This window comes from Diplotaxodon limnothrissa, linkage group LG4 (assembly GCF_057381915.1).
Source record: "Diplotaxodon limnothrissa isolate DT_005_m linkage group LG4, D_limnothrissa_male_GT1.1, whole genome shotgun sequence".
In the NCBI taxonomy this organism is placed as follows: domain Eukaryota; kingdom Metazoa; phylum Chordata; class Actinopteri; order Cichliformes; family Cichlidae; genus Diplotaxodon; species Diplotaxodon limnothrissa.
Genome location: NC_140599.1, coordinates 11,483,446 through 11,506,352, shown reverse-complemented (window position 1 = coordinate 11,506,352; position 22,907 = coordinate 11,483,446). Strand labels below are relative to the sequence as shown.

At 40.4% G+C, this 22,907-nt stretch overlaps 3 protein-coding genes across 4 annotated transcripts; 2 read left to right on the top strand and 1 right to left on the bottom strand.

Annotated features, from left to right (window-relative positions):
* Positions 1 to 5,526: 5,526 nt before the first annotated feature.
* Positions 5,527 to 13,453, bottom strand: drg2 (developmentally regulated GTP binding protein 2). Of its 2 annotated transcripts, XM_085352183.1 has the most exons (14): positions 13,390 to 13,453; positions 13,081 to 13,176; positions 12,677 to 12,837; positions 11,272 to 11,361; positions 11,124 to 11,184; positions 10,738 to 10,828; positions 10,560 to 10,632; positions 9,601 to 9,691; positions 9,391 to 9,488; positions 9,130 to 9,206; positions 8,085 to 8,173; positions 7,910 to 7,968; positions 6,140 to 6,193; positions 5,527 to 5,847 (listed from the first exon to the last, which is right to left on the bottom strand). In XM_085352183.1, the coding sequence occupies exons 2-14, from the start codon at positions 13,142 to 13,144 to the stop codon at positions 5,761 to 5,763; spliced, it is 1,095 nt and encodes a 364-aa protein (XP_085208309.1). In that variant the 5' UTR covers positions 13,145 to 13,176; positions 13,390 to 13,453; the 3' UTR covers positions 5,527 to 5,760. The 2 variants fall into 2 exon arrangements, with proteins under 2 accessions (XP_085208309.1, XP_085208310.1); XM_085352184.1 differs by lacking the exon at positions 13,390 to 13,453 and having other exon boundaries at positions 13,081 to 13,377.
* Positions 13,454 to 13,512: 59 nt separating this feature from the next.
* Positions 13,513 to 14,785, top strand: gfer (growth factor, augmenter of liver regeneration (ERV1 homolog, S. cerevisiae)). The gene is made up of 3 exons (XM_085352180.1): positions 13,513 to 13,912; positions 14,152 to 14,363; positions 14,558 to 14,785. The coding sequence occupies exons 1-3, from the start codon at positions 13,694 to 13,696 to the stop codon at positions 14,718 to 14,720; spliced, it is 594 nt and encodes a 197-aa protein (XP_085208306.1). The 5' UTR covers positions 13,513 to 13,693; the 3' UTR covers positions 14,721 to 14,785.
* Positions 14,786 to 17,711: 2,926 nt separating this feature from the next.
* syngr3a (synaptogyrin 3a) lies at positions 17,712 to 22,907 on the top strand. Its single transcript, XM_085352179.1, has 4 exons — positions 17,712 to 17,813; positions 19,683 to 19,917; positions 21,814 to 21,959; positions 22,692 to 22,907. Exons 1-4 carry the CDS (start codon positions 17,712 to 17,714, stop codon positions 22,905 to 22,907), a joined length of 699 nt encoding a protein of 232 aa, XP_085208305.1.

Genomic DNA, 22,907 nt, shown 5'->3' with positions numbered 1-22,907 from the left:
TAAAGGCAAAGAAAGATGCCCAACGGATTTACTTTACCAAATTGACCATCCCAGCCTTGCCGTAATGGTCCATTTGATTCACCTTTTATTGTTTATTTTATTTTCACTTACTGAATATGGGACAGACTTGACTGGGGGAAAGAAGGGGAGAAAGAAAGAGGGAAAGAGAAACAGCTGAGAAGAGGGACGGGGGAGAAGGGCAAAAACCAAAAACCAACAGAATGAGCAGAAAAAGAAAAAAAGAAAAAAAGAAAAAAAATGCATATATCAATCACCTGGGTCACCTGCTGAGAAAGAAAAAAGAAAACAAGCAGAAGAGAACAAGAGTAATAGAATAAACAACATCACAATGATATATGGGAATATGACAGTAAATACTAAATGTTAAACATTATTGTGCAGCACATAAGATCAACAGAGCACAGTGTGCTTTGAGGTAGGAGCCAAAAAGGGTGTAGTTTGTGGGTGTGATCACCCGTGTGTACACCTGTGAGCATGGACGCGCTTGTTTTTTGTTTTTTAAAAGGTTCCTTCATGTAATGATCTGCTAGAGGGTTTTTTTTTTGTTTTATAATAATTTTTTTTTATACTGTCAGATAAATTCAACTGTTGCTCTCATTTGGCAACTTTTAAACATTTAGATTTCTTTGTAGGTGACATTTAGTCATCTTCTGTTTGTTAACTTTTCACTGCAGTAAACACAGTGATAACTGGACTCTTAACTCAAGTATGCAACTTCATGTAGTGAGCAAAATGAAGCACAAGAGGGCAGGAGAGACAACGTGATCCAGGCTCTCAGATCAACGCTTGAGTTCTGTATGTTGTTTTGTACATTTGTAATTTTACACTTTTTGTCAAATGTGATTATTCACAGTGTGATTTTGTCTGTAATTATTTTTCAAGGCACCCTAAAAAAATATTTATTAAAAAAAGCAAAGCTTGGTTCCCACTAACTACTATTCAACTTAGCGTCTCGTGAGACTTGCATGTCTGCTTACTATTTTTAATGAAGTTTTCTCAGCCCATACAGTCAGGTATGTAGGTTTTTTGTAAAGTGACACATGTTTCTGTACTTTTGCCCCTGCACACCACCGCAATGGATTTTAAATCAAGCAATCGTGATGTGACTGGAGTGTAGACTTTCAGCTTTAATTCAAAGGGGATAACATTATCGTTGGATTAACATTCATGAAGGCTCAAAATAATTTAAACCATCGACTAACGTGCAGCTTCATGGACAGACGAGACCTGTGGACGGTTAAAGACATTTAAAGTTTATTCCAAGTCTTGAGCTTGCATTTAGCAGCTCTTCACTGGAATTTTTCAATGAGGCCCAGAGATCAATGCAAATGAAAGAGCCATCAGTGGGCTGAAATAGAAGAAAATAAACCTATTAGAGATAGATAGAAGAAGGTTTAGGAGTGGCCAAATCAATAATGATGGCCTGAAGGACCAGATAAGACAGCTAAAGTGCACAATCACAGAGTTATTTTCATGTCAGGAAACACAATTTCACAGCATCTAACCAAATCATTGTCAAAGTCTACAATCCACATCACCTGCCCAGTTCTGAAAAAAACATCTTTAGACAAATGAAACCACGTGTACCAGAACACTGGGAAGAGAGTATGGAAGATGACACAAACAGCTCCCGATCCAAACCATAATACAATGTCTTTAAGTCATGGTGGAGGCAATATTATGGTGTGAATGCTAACTGAATCAAGTCAGTTTGGGTTTGTTTTTTTGAGTAATGTGACTGCTGATGTAAGTACCAGGAGGACTGTCAAGTGTACAGAGTTATATTATTATTATTTTATCTGCTCAGATTCAGCCAAACGCTGCTAAACCGACTCCTCTTCAAAGTGCAGCTGGATAATGACCCAAAGCAAACTACAAAAGCAACCCAAGAGTCTCTCAAAGACAAGGAAAAGAAATCAGATATTCTTCAAAGACCAAGTCAGTCACCCGATATCAACCCAACAGAGCGTGCTTTTCAATTACCAAATACAAAACTGAATGCAGAACAACCCACAAACAGGCAGCAACTGAAGGTGGCTACTTCAATTTATTTCCAGCTTCTGAAAATGGAGGAATATTTAAAAATAGTTGCAATTCCTAAATAGACAATGCAACACTTTTGCTAAATCCTTTGAATTAAAGTTGAAAGTTGGTATATCTTAAATGTTGGACTTCAAATCCACTATAATGGTGTTGAGAAGCAAAATTGCAATAAAAGGTCACTGTCCAAAAACCTCACTGTACCCTTCTTTAAGTAAAATTTGTGAAAAACTGTTATCTGCGTAAATAAACATAGTCTACCTCATTTAGGGAGTTACAAATATATTACAGATTATTATAGTCAACTAAAACTAAACCAAAAACTGAAAGGGTGAATATATTAAACTAAATTTAAAAAAAATCTAAACTAGACTATATTTAAAAAAAAAAAATTACTTTGTACTTACAATCTAACTAAAATAAAAATATACAATTCATCAACACAAGGTACCTGAAGATCCTTTGGTGCATTTGTTTATCAAAACTGGGACAAGGAAATTGTGAGTGAAGCCTTTGTCCCTGTTAAAAGGTGTTATGGACTTCTTAAATCCTTTCCCTGACAAATACCTCACTGTACCATCAGTCCTGCCTCTAAACACTTTGCCATGGCAAGATTTAAGACACACAAGACACTGAATAGCTTTGTCTTTGATATCTGTACTGTACATATTTATTATAAAATGCTGCAGTACTTTAGCTTATGTTAAAACAAGCTATTTATTGATTAGCAAGCCATGCTAGGCTAAAGGATACTGCTATTCAAAACTAGCAAATTAGCATGTTAACGCTACACTCTGCTCGATAGCTAAAACAACAGACAAATATTTTCATCACATTAACTTCATTGTACCTCTGTCTCTGTTATCTTTTCCCCCTCTTCTTTTCTTTTTGTCTTCTTCTGTTTTGGCAGTTTTGACATTGTCATAATGCTTTCAGGGGTCACAAAACTCAATACCCCATTATTATATTAAAACTAAACCAAAAACTGAAAGTGTGAATGACTATTATAATAAAATGAATTAGGAATAAATAAATAAATAAATAGATGCAGACTATATAACGTAATTAAATTTTATTATCTAAAAAAATACAATTCCAGAGAGCAGGTTTAGTCTAATAATATTATTATTACTGTACAGTTAAATAATGTGGGATTATTTTTCCAGATTAATGGTTAATAGTATTTATAGTGAAAGTCACACCTTTTTTTCCTTCCCTCGCTTGTGCTGCCCCCTGGTGGGCTGACTTTGCATACCATGGTTAAAAACTGTCTCTGACACTAATATAAATCACAATAAAGCTAAACGTTTCCAAAGAGTAAATACTAAACTAAAACAAACAACCTCAGTCTAAACTAAAAACAGAAAAAAATATATAAGAACAGAAAAAAATTACAGACTATGATAGCTGCAGTAGAGAGACAGGAAAGACTTTTAGTGTGAAAAACAGCCACACTGTCTCAGCAGGTCATGACCCTGGCCCTCATGTTATGATTGTCTTATCTCAAAGGTAAGATGCACTTTTGGTTTCAGTTAACCACAAGGTGCAGCAGTTGTGGAGCTATAGATGCGTTGGTGACTCATAGGTAACCCAGTCAAGTGTTTCTAACGGTTATTCACCAAGCTGTGAAAAAAGTTATTTACATCCAGGAATTACAAGCTACTTCTTCCTCTCACACACTAAATGTGCTCTCTCAGCTCATTGCTTTAAACAGCTAATGAACAAGGACACAACTCTAGCTCATGGACACCTGCACCCCACACACTCACTCACGCTTAGCCATGCCATATGGAGCCAAACAGCATCAAGTGTCATACCTGCACCACTCAGCACACACCCAGCCAACAGTACCTTTGTTTCTGTTTCTGCACCACGATATCATCCCACCATCTCTCCTCTCCTGCTCAGGTAATTTCAAAGCAGAATGTCTCCATCCATGACACACTCGATGAGACATCTTTAAGGCATCTTGAAGTACAACCCTGTCAACTCACAGCCCCCCTCTCTCTTTCTAGTATAAAGCATCCACTCAGTCCTCGTCTCCTAGACTGAAGAGATGCTTGTGAATTTTTAATGGCCCTATTATGCTTGTGTGTGCGCGAGTGAATGGGGTCCATTGGCTGGGAGTCCACACTTTCTGAAAGACAAATGGTCAGCTTGCTTTGGAGCGTTGGATACAGCTATACAAACAATTCGGCTGCAAGGAGGCAGTATGGGAGGGGGAGCTCAGAGGGGACATCCCCATCAGCTACTGTGCACCTGAAGGATTCATGTGACAAAAACATTTTAAAGTCACAGCTGGCCTTTTGTGATAGTCTTTATCACTGTTAGTTAGACCTTTGTAGGATTCCCATTTATTTGGGACCACCACTACGCCTTTCTACTTAAAAGGGAGTTGCCTGTGGCTTTAGTGCAAATCTAATTTGACACATACGAAGGGAAAAGACTTGCCTTTTCTCACCCTTGACCTTAAGCTTATGATGATGTAGGCATGCAGTTTGGTTCATACATTTTTGGACAATGACAATTTTTGTTATTTTGGCCTACTTCTCGACTTTTCAAAGAAGAGCTTTGAAGAAATGTGGAGAACTATTCCTGAAGACTGAGGTGGTCACATCAAATACTGACTTTCAAGTTTGTTAGAATTGTTGAAACACTGTTTTTGCCCTATATACTCCATTTACACTTATGTGTGTGCATAAATTACTGCAGCCATTTTACCCAGAAAATATGAAACTATTCAAAAAATAAAGGGTGGTTTGAGGTTTTTGGATAGTACTATTGCTTGCTACATAGCTTGAATTGCTTAATAATGCACTTAAACTGAAAACTATTAATTCTTTAAAAATAAATGGTATGAAGTCCAAAACACAATCATAATTACAACAGAAATATGAGTAAAAGCAGAAAGTAGAATAAAATAGAACCGCTAGTGCTGCTATAAGTTTGTTTACTCGGCTTATAAATTCAAAGGCATCATTGCTCTGACAATGGAAAAAGTTCACATGACAAAACAAATTCATTAAAAATAATTGCATGTTCACATAATGAACTTTTGAGCCTCATTCTGCTGGATGGTCTCTTCCTGCTAAAAGGGAGTTCTTCCTTCCCACCACAGCTGAATGTCACTCATTAGGATTTTCTGATTGTTGGCGTTCTCTTTACAAATCACCTTGAGACGACTTTTGTGGTGAACCTGTGCTATGCAAATACAATTTAACTGGATTATTATTGCTATAAATGACCAAATTCAAAGTCAGACAATAAAATGCCAAAAAGTAATCTTTACTTTGACAAAAGAAGTGTAACAAAAAAATAAATAAAAAAATAAAAATAATAATAAAGGACACAAAAACATACATGTTTGCATGCGCCTCAATCTAAGATTGAGATAAGGCTACAAATAAAACACACATAAAAAGACTGGAAATGTTGTATGGACTTTATTTTATCCATGTTCTCTCTGAATCAATGCATCTTGTGTTCTCTTTATCTTAATCAAAAGGTAAAATGCACCATTTTCTGTCCTTATCCAATTCTTGTAAGGTCTTTGATTCACTGCCTCTCTTAATTTCCATATACAAAATAAGGATGGTGGGTATTATTTTGTTTTTATTCTCTACTATACAGTTTATTTTTTCCTCCTCTCCTGGCGAGTTCCTCCTCTGTCCAAACAGAAGCTTTTCTTCTTCTTTTCTTTTACTTCTTAACAATTTGGATGACATCCTCGTGCTCCATGATGTGCGTTAGGCCCACTCTCTGAGGGCTGTACTTGGTACTGGTTCCCTAAAAGACCGAGAGACAACACATTTTAGTTCCCCTTCAATCAAAGGGCTTCATGTTCAAGTGTAAACTGTATATTTATTTGCCTTCTCTGCTCTATGTTTCAAAATGAGAATTTTGCTTTACATCTCTAGTAGAAAGAAAGTGTCTGTTCTAAATGCCCTGTGACCAGGACGTCAGCAGACTATGTTTACTCTAGTCAAGAGTACAATTGTACAGAGTTAGCTCAAACGGTTCATAGGACAAGCAGAAAATGTGTCTCTGAAGATTGTTGACCCTGGAAACTTGAACTTACCCAAACCAGGGCATATTTGAACTGGCTGGCTAAAGTTCTGTGGATTCGATGACACTGCAAGTATTTAAAGACAAAAATTAGACTGTGCACATACAGTGGGGCAAAAAAGTATTTAGTCAGCCACCGATTGTGCAAGTTCCCCCACCTAAAATGATGACAGAGGTCAGTAATTTGCACCAGAGGTACACTTCAACTGTGAGAGACAGAATGTGAAAAAAAAAAAAAATCCATGAATCCACATGGTAGGATTTGTAAAGAATTTATTCGTAAATCAGGGTGGAAAATAAGTATTTGGTCAATAACAAAAATACAACTCAATACTTTGTAACACAACCTTTGTTGGCAATAACAGAGGTCAAACGTTTACTATAGGTCTTTACCAGGTTTGCACACACAGTAGCTGGTATTTTGGCCCATTCCTCCATGCAGATCTTCTCGAGAGCAGTGATGTTTTGGGGCTGTCGCCGAGCAACACGGACTTTCAACTCCCACCACAGATTTTCTATGGGGTTGAGGTCTGGAGACTGGCTAGGCCACTCCAGGACTTTCAAATGCTTCTTACGGAGCCACTCCTTTGTTGCCCGGGCGGTGTGTTTTGGATCATTGTCATGTTGGAAGACCCAGCCTCGTTTCATCTTCAAAGTTCTCACTGATGGAAGGAGGTTTTGGGTCAAAATCTCACGATACATGGCCCCATTCATTCTGTCCTTAACACGGATCAGTCGTCCTGTCCCCTTGGCAGAAAAACAGCCCCATAGCATGATGTTTCCACCCCCATGCTTCACAGTAGGTATGGTGTTCTTGGGATGCAACTCAGTATTCTTCTTCCTCCAAACACGACGAGTTGAGTTTATACCAAAAAGTCCTACTTTGGTTTCATCTGACCACATGACATTCTCCCAATCCTCTGCTGTATCATCCATGTGCTCTCTGGCAAACTTCAGACGGGCCTGGACATGCACTGGCTTCAGCAGCGGAACACGTCTGGCACTGCGGGATTTGATTCCCTGCCGTTGTAGTGTGTTACTGATGGTGACCTTTGTTACTTTGGTCCCAGCTCTCTGCAGGTCATTCACCAGGTCCCCCCGTGTGGTTCTGGGATCTTTGCTCACCGTTCTCATGATCATTGTGACCCCACGGGATGAGATCTTGCGTGGAGCCCCAGATCGAGGGAGATTATCAGTGGTCTTGTATGTCTTCCATTTTCTGATGATTGCTCCCACAGTTGATTTTTTCACACCAAGCTGCTTGCCTATTGTAGATTCACTCTTCCCAGTCTGGTGCAGGTCTACAATACTTTTCCTGGTGTCCTTCGAAAGCTCTTTGGTCTTGGCCATGGCGGCGTTTGGAGTCTGACTGTTTGAGGCTGTGGACAGGTGTCTTTTATACAGATGATGAGTTCAAACAGGTGCCATTCATACAGGTAACGAGTGGGGGACAGAAAAGCTTCTTACAGAAGACGTTACAGGTCTGTGAGAGCCAGAGATTTTCCTTGTTTGAGGTGACCAAATACTTATTTTCCACCCTAATTTACGAATAAATTCTTTACAAATCCTACCATGTGAATTCATGGATTTTTTTTTCACATTCTGTCTCTCACAGTTGAAGTGTACCTCTGGTGCAAATTACTGACCTCTGTCATCATTTTAAGTGGGGGAACTTGCACAATCGGTGGCTGACTAAATACTTTTTTGCCCCACTGTACACATAGTTTGCTTCTAACTTATTATGCGTGTAAAAGCATCTGACTTGAAAATGCGCTTTCCTTACCACATGTTCTACACTTGCTCCTCTTCTCATGATGATGGCATCATTAAAGTCAGGGCGCTCTAACAGAGAAAGCAGAAAAGGGTAAATTAATTTAGATCTAGTGTATATTCATCCATGTAAGACAAAAGTCTCACAAATGACTAAGAGAAAAATACATGTGTGCACATGTGGATACCTCCTCTTTTCTTTGTATAAATGCAGATCAGAGCCAGATATTCCCACAACCTTTCCAGAAGGTAATCCAGATTCAGCTTCATCCCACAACTGAAACATACAGTCAGAAAAATAGGATACTTTTACCTCCTTCATACAAACAGAAAAGGTGTGAAGTGACTGCTCTCATTTGAGAAAAAAAAACAAAACAAACAAACTCTGTGAATCCCTCCAACCTTCTAATTAAGCTGAAAATGGGACCAAAGAGGCAAAATAAAGGAATTCCTTCTGTGCTGCTGCAACTACACGAGCATGAGTGAATCACAATTATAAGTTGCATTGTTTTACTTAAGCCAGCAGGTTTTATGTGTCTGTTTCTTGTATTTTAAAAGTGACTAAAGAAACTGGACTGTGCACATACAAAGTTTTTATATAATATAAAAATGTCATATCGCAATATCATTGCTATAGCAACGTCATGTGTTTAGATTCCCAGGCATGTCCCCCATGATTACAATTACTTAGTAATAAGGCACTTAAAGGGAGCTATTTCAGAGACCTTCAACTAGTCAAAATACTTTTTAAAGGTAAACAAAGGAGACGACGAGTGCCACTGGAGCCCACACAAGCTTAGCTTCATGTGGATAGAAGTTACTAACACAACTTAAGCTGCTTTAGAGTTCACATTTGCATCATGCTTTATATTATATTACATTATATCCATTATATCATGGATATAATGCTGCTGCTGGCACTCAAATTAGGTGGTGTCATCAGTGGCAGCTCACTGGAAAAGGAGGATGGAAAATATCCTTCATTTAATGACACGAACAAACACTGGTTCCTGCAAACATCAATAAAACGTTGCATTTTTTTCCCCCTTCATTGTCGGAAATTGTGAGCGTTATTGCAAAGTTTCTTAAAATATCATGATTTGATTTGGACTCTACTCTGGAGCCAGTTAGCTAACTTACATTGATTGATTGATTGATTGGCAATTTATTTCAACATGTGAACAACAACATTATGGTGTTTATTTCTTGTGAACCTGTGGAAAGATATCTGACCTGATGACAACACTGTGAGGTCTGCGTGCTAGGCGGTCCACTTCCTCAATGGAGATTTGATCCACCTTATTGTACACCTGTGAACACACACACACACACACACACACACACACACACACACACAGTCAAAGTTCAAGAGATTTGCCCAATATCTCAAAATTATTTCCCTTTTGTTATGAGTCAAAAAACAGAAAATCATCTCAAATCTCTCTAAAATGACAAGGAAGCTTCTAAATAAGTCCAAGGCTTTAACTGACTCACATATAGACAAGGCATGTAAACTCTGTTCCCAACAATGACGTCAATGAACTCGTCTGGTGTGCAATCCTCCCTGAAGAGAACCTCTGCATTAAAGATTTCTGAGGAGCAGAATTAAAGGAATAACCAGACACTTCTGCAGCCTACTCACAAATTATGTCACAGAAATGCTAACTGGGCTAAATGTACATCAAAGAGATCAACGAAGGATACTATATTCATGAAGTATGAGCTGAACGAGCTTCTCCGAGCACTGGGTGAGAGGAACTGTGGAGTTGAAGGAGAGGCCGCCACCTTTCTTGGGCTACAGGGGAAGAAAAAAAAAGCACATTTGCGCTGAAATTAATGTTTGTTTTCCAGCTTCAAAAATACCAGTGATACATAACGTGGTCATTTGTGGTATATCGTGATGTCTGTAGCTAAAAGCAGAATCGCACATCACAAAGAATCACTTAGAGGAAAACATCAAATCACTGCTTTGTGCATATAGGGTATTATTAGTATAGTTATTCAGACTTTTGCAGAGGAGAGACAGTGGCTATACTGGACAAAGGATGCTGAATATGGAGCTGCAAGGCAGGAGGCAAAGAGGAAAACCTGAGAGGAGACTCAAGTGAAGGAGGACATGTAGAGAGTTGGTATGACAGAGGAGGATGCTAAAGACAGGGTTAGATGGAGGCAGATGATCTGCTGTGAACTCCAAAAGGACCAGCTGTACAATAATAAAAAGATTATTATAGTTAAAGTATAGTTAGAGTTATTCGGTGTTAATAATATCTCAGTTCAATTAGGTAACTCAAAGATAACTCTGCCGTCCAGGATGTTTGATATTTGCACCGTCTCAGACAGTCAACTCTATTTATTTAATGTGCACCATGAAAGATTAACTCCGGTAACTCAAACTGGCAGGAATTTAGAACAGATGTATTGATAAAAATATAAATATCTGCAAATGTTTAGTGTATTGATAATGTATTGCAAGAGTCAGGGAAAGAGCAGACTGCTGTGTTGATATTTTGCTAAACCCCTTCAGTAGTTATTGCCACCATCAAATCAACATTTACATATAGAGAACAAACAGCCAAATGGCTGTTAGTGGATGCTGTTTACAATCTTCTTATTTCAGTTATTCCAACTGTGAGACAAAAAAAAGACAAATATACACACTGTACCTTGAAATAAATATTGGGTTTTGTTCTGTTGAGTCTGATGCCCACTGACTCCAACTCCTTTTCTAGAAGTGCCCTAAAAACAAACAAAAAACCAAACAAAGAATATGTTTGGATAAGAATTCTAAATAAACACTTGTGTGTCCCTGAAACTCCATCCAAGCTCTCCAAACTCACAAACCTCTGAACATCTCCTTTGGTGGCATCCAACATCATGACGACAACATCTGCCGTCCTGGCAACAGCGATCACCTGTCGACCTCTACCCTTGCCTATAAGAAGTATAAAAGTTAGAGATCAGCTTAACACAACAACTACAAATTAAGGTCTTTTATTCATGTTTTTTTCCACAGTTTTTAGAAGCACTTACTTCCACAGGTATGATTTGGTTTTCCCTTTCCCCACAATATTAAACACAGCAACAAATACATGTAAAATCATATTCATCTGTTTATAAATAATTCTAACCACAACTATAAAAACCACACCCTTATACCTAAATATTAAAGTCTCTGTACACTTTAAATTTAAAGCGACAAAATATAAAAATATAAATCCTAAGTGTACCTTGAGCAGCACCCTCAATGATTCCCGGCAGATCTAGCAGCTGGATGTTGGCCCCTTTATACTGAGGGAAAACAGAGTAGAAGAGTTTCAAGATACAGCGCTTAACACACTGTATGTGTCAAAATATTTTTAATGTAGATGTGTGTACCTCTATGACACCAGGTATGCAGGTGAGGGTTGTAAACTCATAGGAAGCAGCTTCACTTTCCGTTGATGTCATCAAGCTAAGGAAGGTGGACTGCAGAACACAGCAGAGAATGAAAGTGTCAACGTTAGTCAAAGATGGTGTTTTAGTATGTTACGCAGCCTTTTGACATGTTTGTAGTGTTACAAAGGCAAAGTGAGTCCTTCTCTCTCACATGAAACACTGTGTACTCCAGAGTTCTTCTGTTACTTGCTTCAGCCACCAAAATGCGCCAAGCCTTACACGTGAATTATACTTCTGCATCAGATCTATGCCATAAAAGAAACCCCATTCTAACCCTATGCTGCAACCTTCTACATAACCTGATGTTCACCTGCAGGGGCAGCAGGTGACCCTGACACCCTCCTCCAGCTTATCTAAGGAAACACTGAGGCCTTCCCAAGCCAGCTGAAAGATGGGCCTCAGACCTCCTCCCATGCCTGAAACACATCACCTACGTATGGTCCAGGAGGCAACCCAGTCAGATGCCTGAACCATCTGTCCAGAGCTTGTGGCCACAGTGGAGGATCAGAACACGAGCTGGTAAATCAACAGCTTTACTTTCACGATCAGCTCTCTCTTCACCACAACCGACTACCAGTCTGTTATAGTACTGATGCAGCACCAATTAAACTGTCAATCTCTCGCCCCACTATTCCCTTACTTATTAGCAAGACCCTGAAATTCCCACTTGTCCCAGCTTTGGAGTGAGCACTCCACATTTTTCTGGTAGAGAACCATGGCCTTGGACCTGGAAATGCTAATTCTTTTTTCCATCGCCTTGTACTCGGCTGCAAAGCTCCCTAAACAAGCTCGAGGTTGCTGCTCAATGAAGCCAAAGAATATCATCATCCAGCAGAGACGAGATTCTGAGACCACCAACTAGCTATGCCTATGAATTCTGTCCATATAAATCACAAAGACTCCCCTTAACACTAATTTAAACAACAAATAAGAGTTATGGCATGCAACTAAATTTTATTTTGGCCTCAGCTTTGTCATAAGGGCTAAGCAATCAGAACAAACTGGACTGAAGGGTTTTTTAAAGAGACAGGACTTAAAGCTAAGCCCTTCAGAGGGTGACAAGAGGTGTTGCTACAAAGTACAAGCAAACATTAATGCTCAAAATTACCCTTTTTAAAGCCTTTAAAAGTTATTCCAGAAAAAATTCCAAAATAAATTAGGATCCAGCAAATGATCAGAATAAGGCATGCTTCAAGGAAACCTGAACATACTAAAATTTACCCTGCTTTCTCGTGGTAGGATTATGGAAAAATAAAGACATTATTAGAGGAAGACAAGCACAAACTCCTTTATCTTCTACGTCCAGACCAGGAAACACAACCCACCGTCCACCATGTTGACATACCTTACCCACAGAGGGGAAACCGATGAGAGCGACACGGGCATCTCCTGATTTCATGACATCGAACCCCTCCCCTTTGGCCCCTGCTGACTTGGAGGGCTCCAGAAGTTGAGCTCTGTATTTGGCTAGCTTGGCTTTGAGCAAACCCAGATGGTACTCAGTGGCTGGAAGTAAGAGTGAATGGAAAGGGGGGATAATGGAGCTGTTAATGCTGCAATTAAAATAACAACAATACAGTTGTTTTTAGATTGTACTTAACATATGCATAAACAAAATGTGGAAATAAGACTAAATATTGATTCGTCTTGAGGTATAATGCAACACTCATAGCTGACAAACACACACAGCTGGGTACAAGTTGGTCCATTGTGGCGCTAACAGTTAGCGCTGCGACTTCTCCCTCTCACCTTTGTTTTTCTGTGTTCGAGAAATTTCTTTCTCTATTTCCGCGATTTTCTCCAGGATTCCCATGGCTGAAGTTCAGACAGGTGTCAACGCTTACACTGTTAAAAAAATCAGCAAATAAAAAAAAAAAAGAAACGTGTCACTCCAGAGTTGTTAGCTTTGTTAGCCGCCCGGCTAACCGGGCAACTAGTAACACTTTAACAGTTGAGAAACAAAAACAGAGAGTGAGGATATGATAAAGCAAGCGAGCACCCGAATACAACACGGGTAATGTCAACAGCTTAAATTATTGAAATACTGTAGAAAATTACACTTTAGCAGAGGATACACTCAACAGCATGCACAGTTAACCGACATCACCAACCGGAACACGGTCCGTTCCAGTGAAATGTCCGGGAGGAAACAAGAAAACTCGGGGAAACTTTTACCGCGTGTGTCGATGTCGTTACATCTGTCGGGGAAGTGACCGCTTGTGACCATGACACTGTCGCCACGGTAGAGGAAATATTAAAGAGCAATTACCCGTCCACTAAGAGGCATTTGCATTTTAAACAGCTATACGTCCATGCCTGTCAAGTGTTCAGTTAGCGGTATTAGCTTATACGTAAAGTAAGCATGGCTGCGCCCACGGGACCGAGAGGATCACAGGTGCCCTCTGCGTTTGAAGGATTCCCCTTTCCAATGGCTAGCAGACCACCGGAGGACAGCTCCGGTAAAGAGCAGGAGCAGACCGGGGATGTGAAAAAGAAGCCATGCAGGGCTTGTACGGACTTTAAATCGTGGATAAAGATGCAGAAGAAGCAGGCGACAACTGCTAGTGGTGGTACCGCACAGGTGACACAATGGAGTCAGGCTGGAAACTTGACAAATTACTTCGACGGTGTAAAGTTTATGATGTCGTAACATTGCGATTCACTGTTTTAAGATTTGGTTGTGATGGCAGCCAGCAAACTGGAGAGATATCAATATGTATTTGTGATAACCAAACAACCATAAATCATTCATTCAGACGGGGCAGCAGGCCACTAGTCTCTCTTGAATTCATCAGGTGACTGTCTGTGTTGATCCTGCAGGAGACAAAAGCTGCAGATTCAGAGCCACAAGATCCCCAGTGTCCGCTGGACAGGGAAGAGCTGGGCCGCAGCACTTGGTCCTTTCTGCACACTATGGCCGCGTATTACCCGGATCATCCATCTACCACTCAGCAGCAAGAGATGGGGCAGTTCATCAACATTTTCTCCAAGTTCTTCCCATGTGATGAATGTGCACAAGACCTCAGGGACAGGTCAGAACCACACGAGTGCTGCCAGATTTAATGTACAGGGCTGAAAGTCACATATCGGCACTTGCGCACATCTTCACACATAAAGGATCTTAGAAATGATTCGGCATATTTTACTCTTTTATTTACCACCCTCACACTTTCAGATGCTTTAGGATGAAATGCCACGATCACCAAACCACATTTCCTCTCCACAGATTGAAAACCAATCAGCCAGACACTAGCAGCCGCCACGCTCTTTCTCAGTGGTTCTGTCGTCTTCACAACAACATCAACGTCAGGTTGGGGAAGCCTGAGTTTGACTGTTCCCGTGTGGATGAGAGGTGGAGAGATGGATGGAAAGATGGCTCCTGTGATTGAGTGATTGTGCTGAGAGAGATTTGAAGACTCGAGTAAACCCCGTCGTCGGTATAAAACACCACTAAACTGAGCTCATGTTTGAGTGTTGGGTTTTTCTGGTTTTGTTTTAATATAGTATAATTAATCTATTAATAAAATTAAAGATTACATAATAGTTTTCCTCAGTGTTTCTTGAGTTCAGATCCTTTCAGTTCAGTTTTATTTGTAAAGCACTGAAACATAAAAACAGTTTTCTGCAATATTATAGAGAGAAACTCAAAACACTAAACTCAAGATTCTGGGTTATATTATAATCCTCTCCTTGTTGGAAGTGCTTAACCAGGTATGACTCTCACTTGACCATTAGAGCAAAGACACCTGTGTATTGGTTCGTTATCACCAACCTTCAGTGCTGTGGAAACATATCGAGTCATCATTTCTTTATATTTTGCTTCCCAAGAGCCAGATTTTCTTGTAATTTTTCAAAGTGGTCCTAAGCAATAGTTCTCCAGGCTTTCTGAAAGTCTTTCAAAGTTTATCTTTGGACATCCAAAGTAAAGCTGGGAATGTCCTTCAAGAAACCTGGAGAACTATTAATGAAGACTACTCAAAGCAGGGGTGGGTAACTCCAGGCCTCAAGGGTCGGTGTCCTGCAGGTTTTAGATCTCACCCTGGGTTAACACACCTGAATCACATGATTAGTTCATTACCAGGCCTCTGGAGAACTTCAAGACATGTTGAGGAGGTAATTTAGCCATTTAAATTGTCTGTGTTGGATCAAGGATACATCTAAAACCTTTAGGACACTGGACCTTGAGGCCTGGAGTTCCCCCACCCCTTACCCACAGAAAAGACAAGAAAGCTGCCTAAGAGAGTTCAGACTGTGTTGAAGAATAAAGGCAGTCATAGGAAATATTAACTTTCATTTTGTCTTGTATACTATATTTTCATGTATTTTTGCATGTTTCAGTATATCACTGCACCTATTTCCCATTTTCCCAGCAAAATATAGAGAAATGAAGAGTCAAGACTTTTGTTAAAGTACTGTAAATTTTGGACCAGTAAAATTTCTAAATTTCTGTCATTTCATTTTTTACTATACACTATGCAGTGTTTTGTCTGCTGGTCTGACAAAGTAATCACTCAACAGAAATCACTAGACTGTGTAAACGTGTGACAGAAATGTGTCTGTTTTCCAGAGGGAATAAAACATGTCTAATCAAAATGATTGCATTTGTGAAAATTTAAGCACACTGACTCAAAAGACTACATAAAAGCTCTTATTTTGAAGAGTTCTTATATTTGTTTTACTGATCATATAATTTTTTTCTCTATTTATGCCATATTCTCCTGCCATATCTTGTCTAGAATTATTTCCTTTATAACCCTAGTGTCATCACACATTCAGTTTATTTCCTCAAACATAGACTATTAAACTACAAAAAACATTAGTGACTTCTAGTGGTGTCAGCCATAAATGCACCTCATTGTATAAATCAACACATCTACTGCTTCAGTGGCCTTTCTCAGAACACTTTACATAAAACAATTCACTGAATATTAAAAATGGCACATTTGTTTTTCTCCAGGTGTAATAATATAATATTTTTTAGTATTCACAATGCACTGGTTGTACAGCCAAGTTGCATTTATTTAATTTATGTAGTATTTATTGAATCACAAACCACGTGTCCTCAGGCAGTGTACATAAATTTACCAGGAATGACTTGTAAACCTGTGCTGGGATTTTTAGTAAGGCTGATAATGTTGATTTTTATGGTTCAGTCATCATTGAGGATTCATGAATGAATAAATATCCCATGATGAGACACTTGTGACTATACTTTCTGTGGTATTTGGCATTCCTGTACCATCATAAGACTTTTCTTTATTCCATATTTCATAATCGCAGAGTGTTTGTGACTGGGGCACGCACAGTCTCACCCACTGTATTGTTTATAGCCTGCTTAGCTGGATGCTAACTTATATGAAACTCCTGGAATAGTTGTAAACCTGTAGATTTAGATGGTGCTCAGGACAACAAAGACATATGCTCAGGGTTAGGAGATTTAAGCAAAGTTTACTAGTAATTCAAAACAGTAATTTTATAGAATAAAATCCAGTTCATCCACGTAAAATATCTGAGGTGCCAAAAGCTCCAAAAGCTCACTGATTGCATTACCAACAACCAACCTAACCTTAACCTTTTTAGCAGACGATAAGTGGTAATGTGTGCTTAACATTACAAAACATGCCAAATTTAAACCTCCTAAACAGAGAGCTTGAAACACTAAAATGGAAATCCCACAATGCATCTGTTAATTTAAAATTTACAAGAAAGGTTTTATACTTGATTTAATGTCGGACAGTCCTCCACAGGCTCCCAGAATGCATTGTTGTTTGTAGAAGTTTACTGTATTTTTAAAAATACAGCATAAAATAATAATAAAATCATGTAGTTCTTACAGTAATTTGTAATAGCGCTCTTTAATAACCTTATCCCAGATTGGGTTTCCTTTCTTTTAAACTTTTATTTGTTTACATAAAGTTTGGCCAAAGATTTGGGAAAAGTATGGCAACATAAGCTGTCCCACACGGGTATTGTGTACTCTGTTTTTGCCATTATTAATCCCACTAACCTACTGCAAAAGCCCTTTGAGGTCAAACATAAATGTGTATTTCATTAACCTGTTCTATTTTGAACCAACAACATTGGTCCAAGTGGCCTCCATCGTTTTATCCCCGCTCTCACGCTATCCTCCTATAATTGTATTCCATTATCCTGTTTTATTCCTGTGTAACAACATTAAAGTGAGCTCTGGCATAAATGGCCTATCCCGCTCGTCCGTAGCGTGGGCACGTTCTGGCTCCTGCACGTTCTCCACCGAGCGCCCGCGCGCCGTTTGGGAGCGCGCAGGACCCGTCCCTACAGCAGCGAGCAGCAGCGCATCCATCCTGCCGTGGAGCCGGGAGCGTGGAGCCGCGAGGAGCGCACACACAGAGCGACAGAAGATGGACGGAGTGGGATCGTTCGGAGCGGGCCGGTCCGGGTCCACTATCGACCCGATTACCTTCGCCAAGCAGCCGCAGACCATCCTCAGAGTGCTGTCCTGGGTGAGAGCGGGTTTTCACGGTGCTGCCGTGTGTGTGTGTGCGGGGGGTGGGGGGTGGGGGGTCCTCTCTGTTGTCGTTGCTGCGCGAAACCAGTGACGTGTTTTCCCTGTAAATACAGGCTCGAGAAATCCACTAAAAGCTGATAAGGATGCGGTGTAAATGGAGACATGAAATCAATGTTAATGCTGGGGATGATTTACAGAAATGTGCTGTACAGGGTGTAACCAGGGCCTGGTGCTTATCTGACACCGTGACCAGTGATTTCACTACAGATGTGTGTGTTTGTGAGGTGTAAACGACCTCTCCTCACCTATTCTCTTTCCCTTTTTTTCCTTTTTTTTTTTACATGCCACCTGCCAGTGTTTAACAAACACTGAGCAGCAGACCGGGTTGTGCTGAAAATAAGAGAGGCACATCCATATTCACTCATCAGCATTCACGTTTCTGGGCAATTGTGCTACTTATTTACGGTCCCATTGACCTACCACTTCTTATTTATCATTTCACCTGTCGTTTACACTGTTAAGTCACAATTTTCAGCTCATGATTTTGCTGATTTACCCCTACACTGCCGTCGCCGTTCGTCATCCCACCTGTGATTGGTCCGCGATCGTCGTTACGCACGGAGGGCCACGAGAAGCTTCGTGCCCTGACGTTTCGTGTAGGCTAAACGCATCACCTCTGGGTGACACAGAGAAGGTCTTCCTCAGTGGTGCCAGGGCCTCAAAAGGAAGCCAGTGGATCGTATGCAATTAATGTCATCATCATCACGTGATTTTAAAGAATTTGACTGGATGCAGAGGTTGCCACGTCGAGTTAAGATACGCGCTGTGATGTACTTATGCAGAAAAAGCTGCCTCACTTTATAGCTGTGGCCACTCAAGATGGAGCCTTTTAAACTCTGCTTGATATACGTTAAGGTAGCCCTGTGCTTCCAGCCCCATGTGGTACTTCCCACCACTGCAGTGGCAGTTTACAGAAGACAGTATACCAGGAATCTATTTCAGGAGGAGGGGGAAATGAATTCTAGTCTGTAGTGGGAATCCACAGTAAACAGGCAATTAGGTTAATGCCCTTTCCTCTCGTTTGTTTAAAAAAAAAAGCTATTCGTCAGTTAGAAATCTCACAGCAGGATTTTTTTAATTAAGGAAGAAGCGAATCAAAGTTTAGAGCAGGCAGGTAAAAGGAGAAGCCAACCCTTAAAAAGACATATTGTTTTTAAGCAGCTTTTATTTTTTTTATCACAACGATTCACTAAAAGCACCCGAGTGTGCGTCTACTCAGATTAAATCCACACATGTGATTAGTTTAAAATGTGGACCTGACATTATTCCTTTGTGTGTCCCCTCCACCTCTGTCATATGACCCACAAGCCCCCCCCCCCAGTAGGAGTGCATTTTTTCTTTGTGAGTGTGTGTGTCAGTCACATGGCCCTACTCTGCCATGAGTGTTAGTCAGCTGATCAACAGAGGGAAGAAGAAAGGCTGAAAATGAACTTGAGAAATTTAAGTTGGAGTTTATGGTAGTAGGTTTACGTGCAGTTACACACACACTGCCTCGGGACTGTGTGATTCTTTAGGGGAAGCGAAGCATCCACCTCTTCCAGTCGGTCAGAGAGAAAGAGGGGAAATTAGGTTAATGCCTTTTGGTTTGAGTATGCTCAGAGAGATGCTTTTGAGTAGTGTAGCCACAATCCCGCTTCCAGTGAGTCTGCAAGCAGTGTTTGTTTGCTGGATAGACAGAAAACTGAAACAGTATCGCTTTAAATGGTAATCTGTTTTTGTTGTTTTCTTTAATCTAGCTCTTCCTTCCTGTCGCTCACTTTGTTCTGACTCTGACTCCACCCTCTACTTTCCCTTCGAACAACAGATATTTTCCTTGGTGGTCTTCGCCTCCATCGTGAACGAGGGTTATGTCAACATGGGCAGCGAGCGACTCCACTGCATCTTCAATAAGAACACAGACGCGTGCAACTACGGCGTGTTCGTGGGCCTGGTTGGCCTGCTGGCATGCTCCTTCTTCTTCCTGCTTGACTACAAGTTCTCCTCCATCAGCTCTGTTAAAGACAGGAAGAAGGCTGTAATGCTTGAGATCGGCTTCTCAGGTGAGGATGTGACATGTGATGGGAGGTCTTGTTCGCAGACACAAGCAAACAGGGAAGGCACAGAGCATTTCTTCCAGGCTGTCCTGGTGTGTCTGAGTTATGGCAGCTACAGGAAGTGATTCGTTTTTAAAAGGTCTTGCTGTGAGAAAAAATGAAGAAATCAAACAAAATACATCATCACTAGTGCATAATGCCAAACCGCGTAATGGGACTGTGCACTGGATGTTTTTGGAAAATGTACTTTTAATCTAAATGGTTCGGCACTTTTGTGGTTAAAGTCCTATCTTTTAAATAGGACCTTTTGTGTTAAGTTGGGGTCGGCTTCATCCTCTGTGGCTCCTCTGCTTTGGGGTGTGCCACAGGGATCTATTCTTGGGCCGTTATTGTTTTCATTGTACCTCTTGCCTCTTGGCGCGATTTTCCGAAAGCATAAAGTGCTATTCCATCTATACGCAGATGACTGCCAGCTCTACTTACCTTTTAGTCATTCTGATAGTCTCCCAACTGGACCTCTGCTTGACTGCCTTACTGATGTCAAAGCATGGATGGCAAAAAACTTTTTAAATTTTAATGATCGGAAGACAGAAGCAATTTTATTTGGCCCAAATCGTTCTTCTCATACTCTGGATGTTGATCTTGCAGCTTTGACTTCCCAACTAAAGAGTTCGATCACAAATCTTGGAGTTAAAATTGATTCTGCACTCACCTTTGATGACCATGTAAACGGGGTGGTAAAATCAGCATTTTATCACCTCAGACGTTTATCAAAGGTTAAGCCCTTTCTTTCCAAGTGTGACTTGGAAAGTGTTATTCATGCCTTTATTACCTCACGTTTAGATTATTGTAATTCTCTTTTAATAGGGGTTGGGCAGGGCACTTTGTCACGCTTGCAATTAGTGCAAAATGCTGCGGCACGATTTTTAACTGGCAGAACAAAATTTGATCACATCACTCCGATTTTGGCCTCTTTACACTGGCTTCCAATTTAATTCAGGATCCGTTTTAAAGTCCTTTTATTGGCTTTTAAATCTCTAAATGGTCTGGCACCTGTTTATTTGTCTGACTTGTTGAAGCCCCACGTCCCCACTCGTTCCCTTCGGTCAGCTGAGCAGTTGCTGCTTTCGGTCCCAAAGTCACGGCTGAAACTTAGAGGAGACCGAGCGTTCTCTGTTGCTGTGCCAATGCTTTGGAATAACCTTCCTCTCCATATTAGACAGGCTACATCAGTGCCAGTTTTTAAGTCTTTATTAACCCTCGGAGGCTTTAAGTCAAAAAAGCTTTTTTTGACTTAAAGCCTCCGAGGGTTAAAAACCTATTTTTATTCCCTGGCTTTTAACTCTGTGGGTAACTGATTGGTGTTGATCATGTCCATAACTTTATGACCACAGCACACTGTTGAATCTGTGCCAGGTAGAGTTAGGGCAGTTCTGAAGAACAAATGGGGTCCAACATAGTACCAGCAAAGTGTACCTAAATAAGTTGGTTGATGAGTGGATAAAACCAATTATATACATGACTAGCATTGATTTCCTTGCTCAAATCAGATCTGCACTTTGACAAATCACAGGCTAACCACTGAATGCCTAAAGGGTCTGAAACTGAAGTGAGTGAACGAAGCCTGGAATCATGATTCAAAAGGCCGGAGTTCCCCAAAAATAACAAAAATGCTACAGATACCAGCTTGCTTCTTTATTTCAAATAACATTCAAAGGAATGAAACCTGTCACCTGAATTTAAGTTTTAAATAGTATTAAGGAGCATTTTATGTTTCTAAAAGGGAACAAAGAAGTGCTTCCAGTCCAAAAATTGGAGAAATCAACACCTACAGGTGCTCTTTCATCTATGTGGAACGCTAACGTTGAATAAACTATTAATTGCTCTGCTGGTTTCTGACAGGTTTCTGGACCTTTCTATACTTTGTAAGTTTCTGCTTCCTCGCCAATCAGTGGTCTCGGACCAGAGCTGAAGAACTGCCACTCAACCAAGGAGCAGATGCCGCTCGGGCAGCAATCGCCTTCTCTTTCTTCTCCATAATCACCTGGGTAAGCCCCTCCAACCACCTAAAAGCAAAACCACCTTTAACCCCAAGAGCTGAGGCTGGAAATCTTTCTATCTGAGTTGATTCCATGTCTAAAGTTAATTATGAAACTCCAGCAGCAACTGGCCTTATGAGGCATTGATGTACGTATTTATTGAGACTTTGGACTTTCAAAAAGTTTCTTTTTTTTTATTGTAATAGCTGTACTGATTTTCCTAAATGCTACCTCTGACATTGCCTTTATAAAATATAAATAAAAACTAATCAGAAGTTACAAAACTGTAATAACTGCCTGGCTCACAGTATACCAAAACCTGCTAAAGCACTTCTCGATTAGCACATACTGCAGTGTAGCTAGTTTAAGTCTAACTATAGAAATGTTATTTGTTTTAAGGCTTTTCTTTTGGACTCTCTCTTGGCTTCTTCTTGAAGTTTTATTGGTTTCCATGATGGGCTGTTTTGTTAGCTGTAAACTCAGTTCACTATTTTCCCTTCTTCTTTCTGACATTTTGTTGGCACAGACAAGCTACCTAGCTTGTATAACTAGCTAGCCAGCTTACCTATAAATTAGCTGGCTTTATTTCTACTAAATTCTATAAAATAAATGATAAAATTCTTCTTTTTAAAACCTTTGTTGCTAAAGTGTAGTTATAATGTGCTTTTATGATTAGGAATACCTCACATTGAGTCTCAGACTCACTTTTCCCTCTCTGTGGCCCTTTTCCCGGTCCTCCAGGCTGGTCTAACAGTGCGTGCGGTCCAGAAGTATCTGCTCGGCACAGACATGACACTGTTCACCACCGAACACATGGACGGTGGCGCACCCACCCAGCCATACCCCTCCAACTCTCCGGGAGGCGGCGGCACCACCATCGAGACCACGGAGACCTACCAGAGCCCACCATTCACCGAAAACAACGCAGCACCCACATACCAGGTTCCCATTTACTAG

Bases quoted from the DNA above. Each gene is read 5' to 3' on its own strand.
- drg2 (XM_085352183.1), bottom strand. From the start codon at position 13,144: ATGGGAATCCTGGAGAAAATCGCGGAAATAGAGAAAGAAATTTCTCGA. The intron at 10,633-10,737 runs GTTTGTGAGTTT...GTTTGTTTTTAG, and splicing joins ACCAAAGGAGATGTTCAGAG to GGCACTTCTAGAAAAGGAGT. The intron at 9,207-9,390 runs GTGAGTCAGTTA...GTGTGTTCACAG, and splicing joins TTTACATGCCTTGTCTATAT to GTGTACAATAAGGTGGATCA.
- gfer (XM_085352180.1), top strand. From the start codon at position 13,694: ATGGCTGCGCCCACGGGACCGAGAGGATCACAGGTGCCCTCTGCGTTT. The intron at 13,913-14,151 runs GTGACACAATGG...TTGATCCTGCAG, and splicing joins CTAGTGGTGGTACCGCACAG to GAGACAAAAGCTGCAGATTC. The intron at 14,364-14,557 runs GTCAGAACCACA...TCCTCTCCACAG, and splicing joins GCACAAGACCTCAGGGACAG to ATTGAAAACCAATCAGCCAG.
- syngr3a (XM_085352179.1), top strand. From the start codon at position 17,712: ATGGACGGAGTGGGATCGTTCGGAGCGGGCCGGTCCGGGTCCACTATC. The intron at 17,814-19,682 runs GTGAGAGCGGGT...TTCGAACAACAG, and splicing joins TCCTCAGAGTGCTGTCCTGG to ATATTTTCCTTGGTGGTCTT. The intron at 21,960-22,691 runs GTAAGCCCCTCC...CCGGTCCTCCAG, and splicing joins TCTTCTCCATAATCACCTGG to GCTGGTCTAACAGTGCGTGC.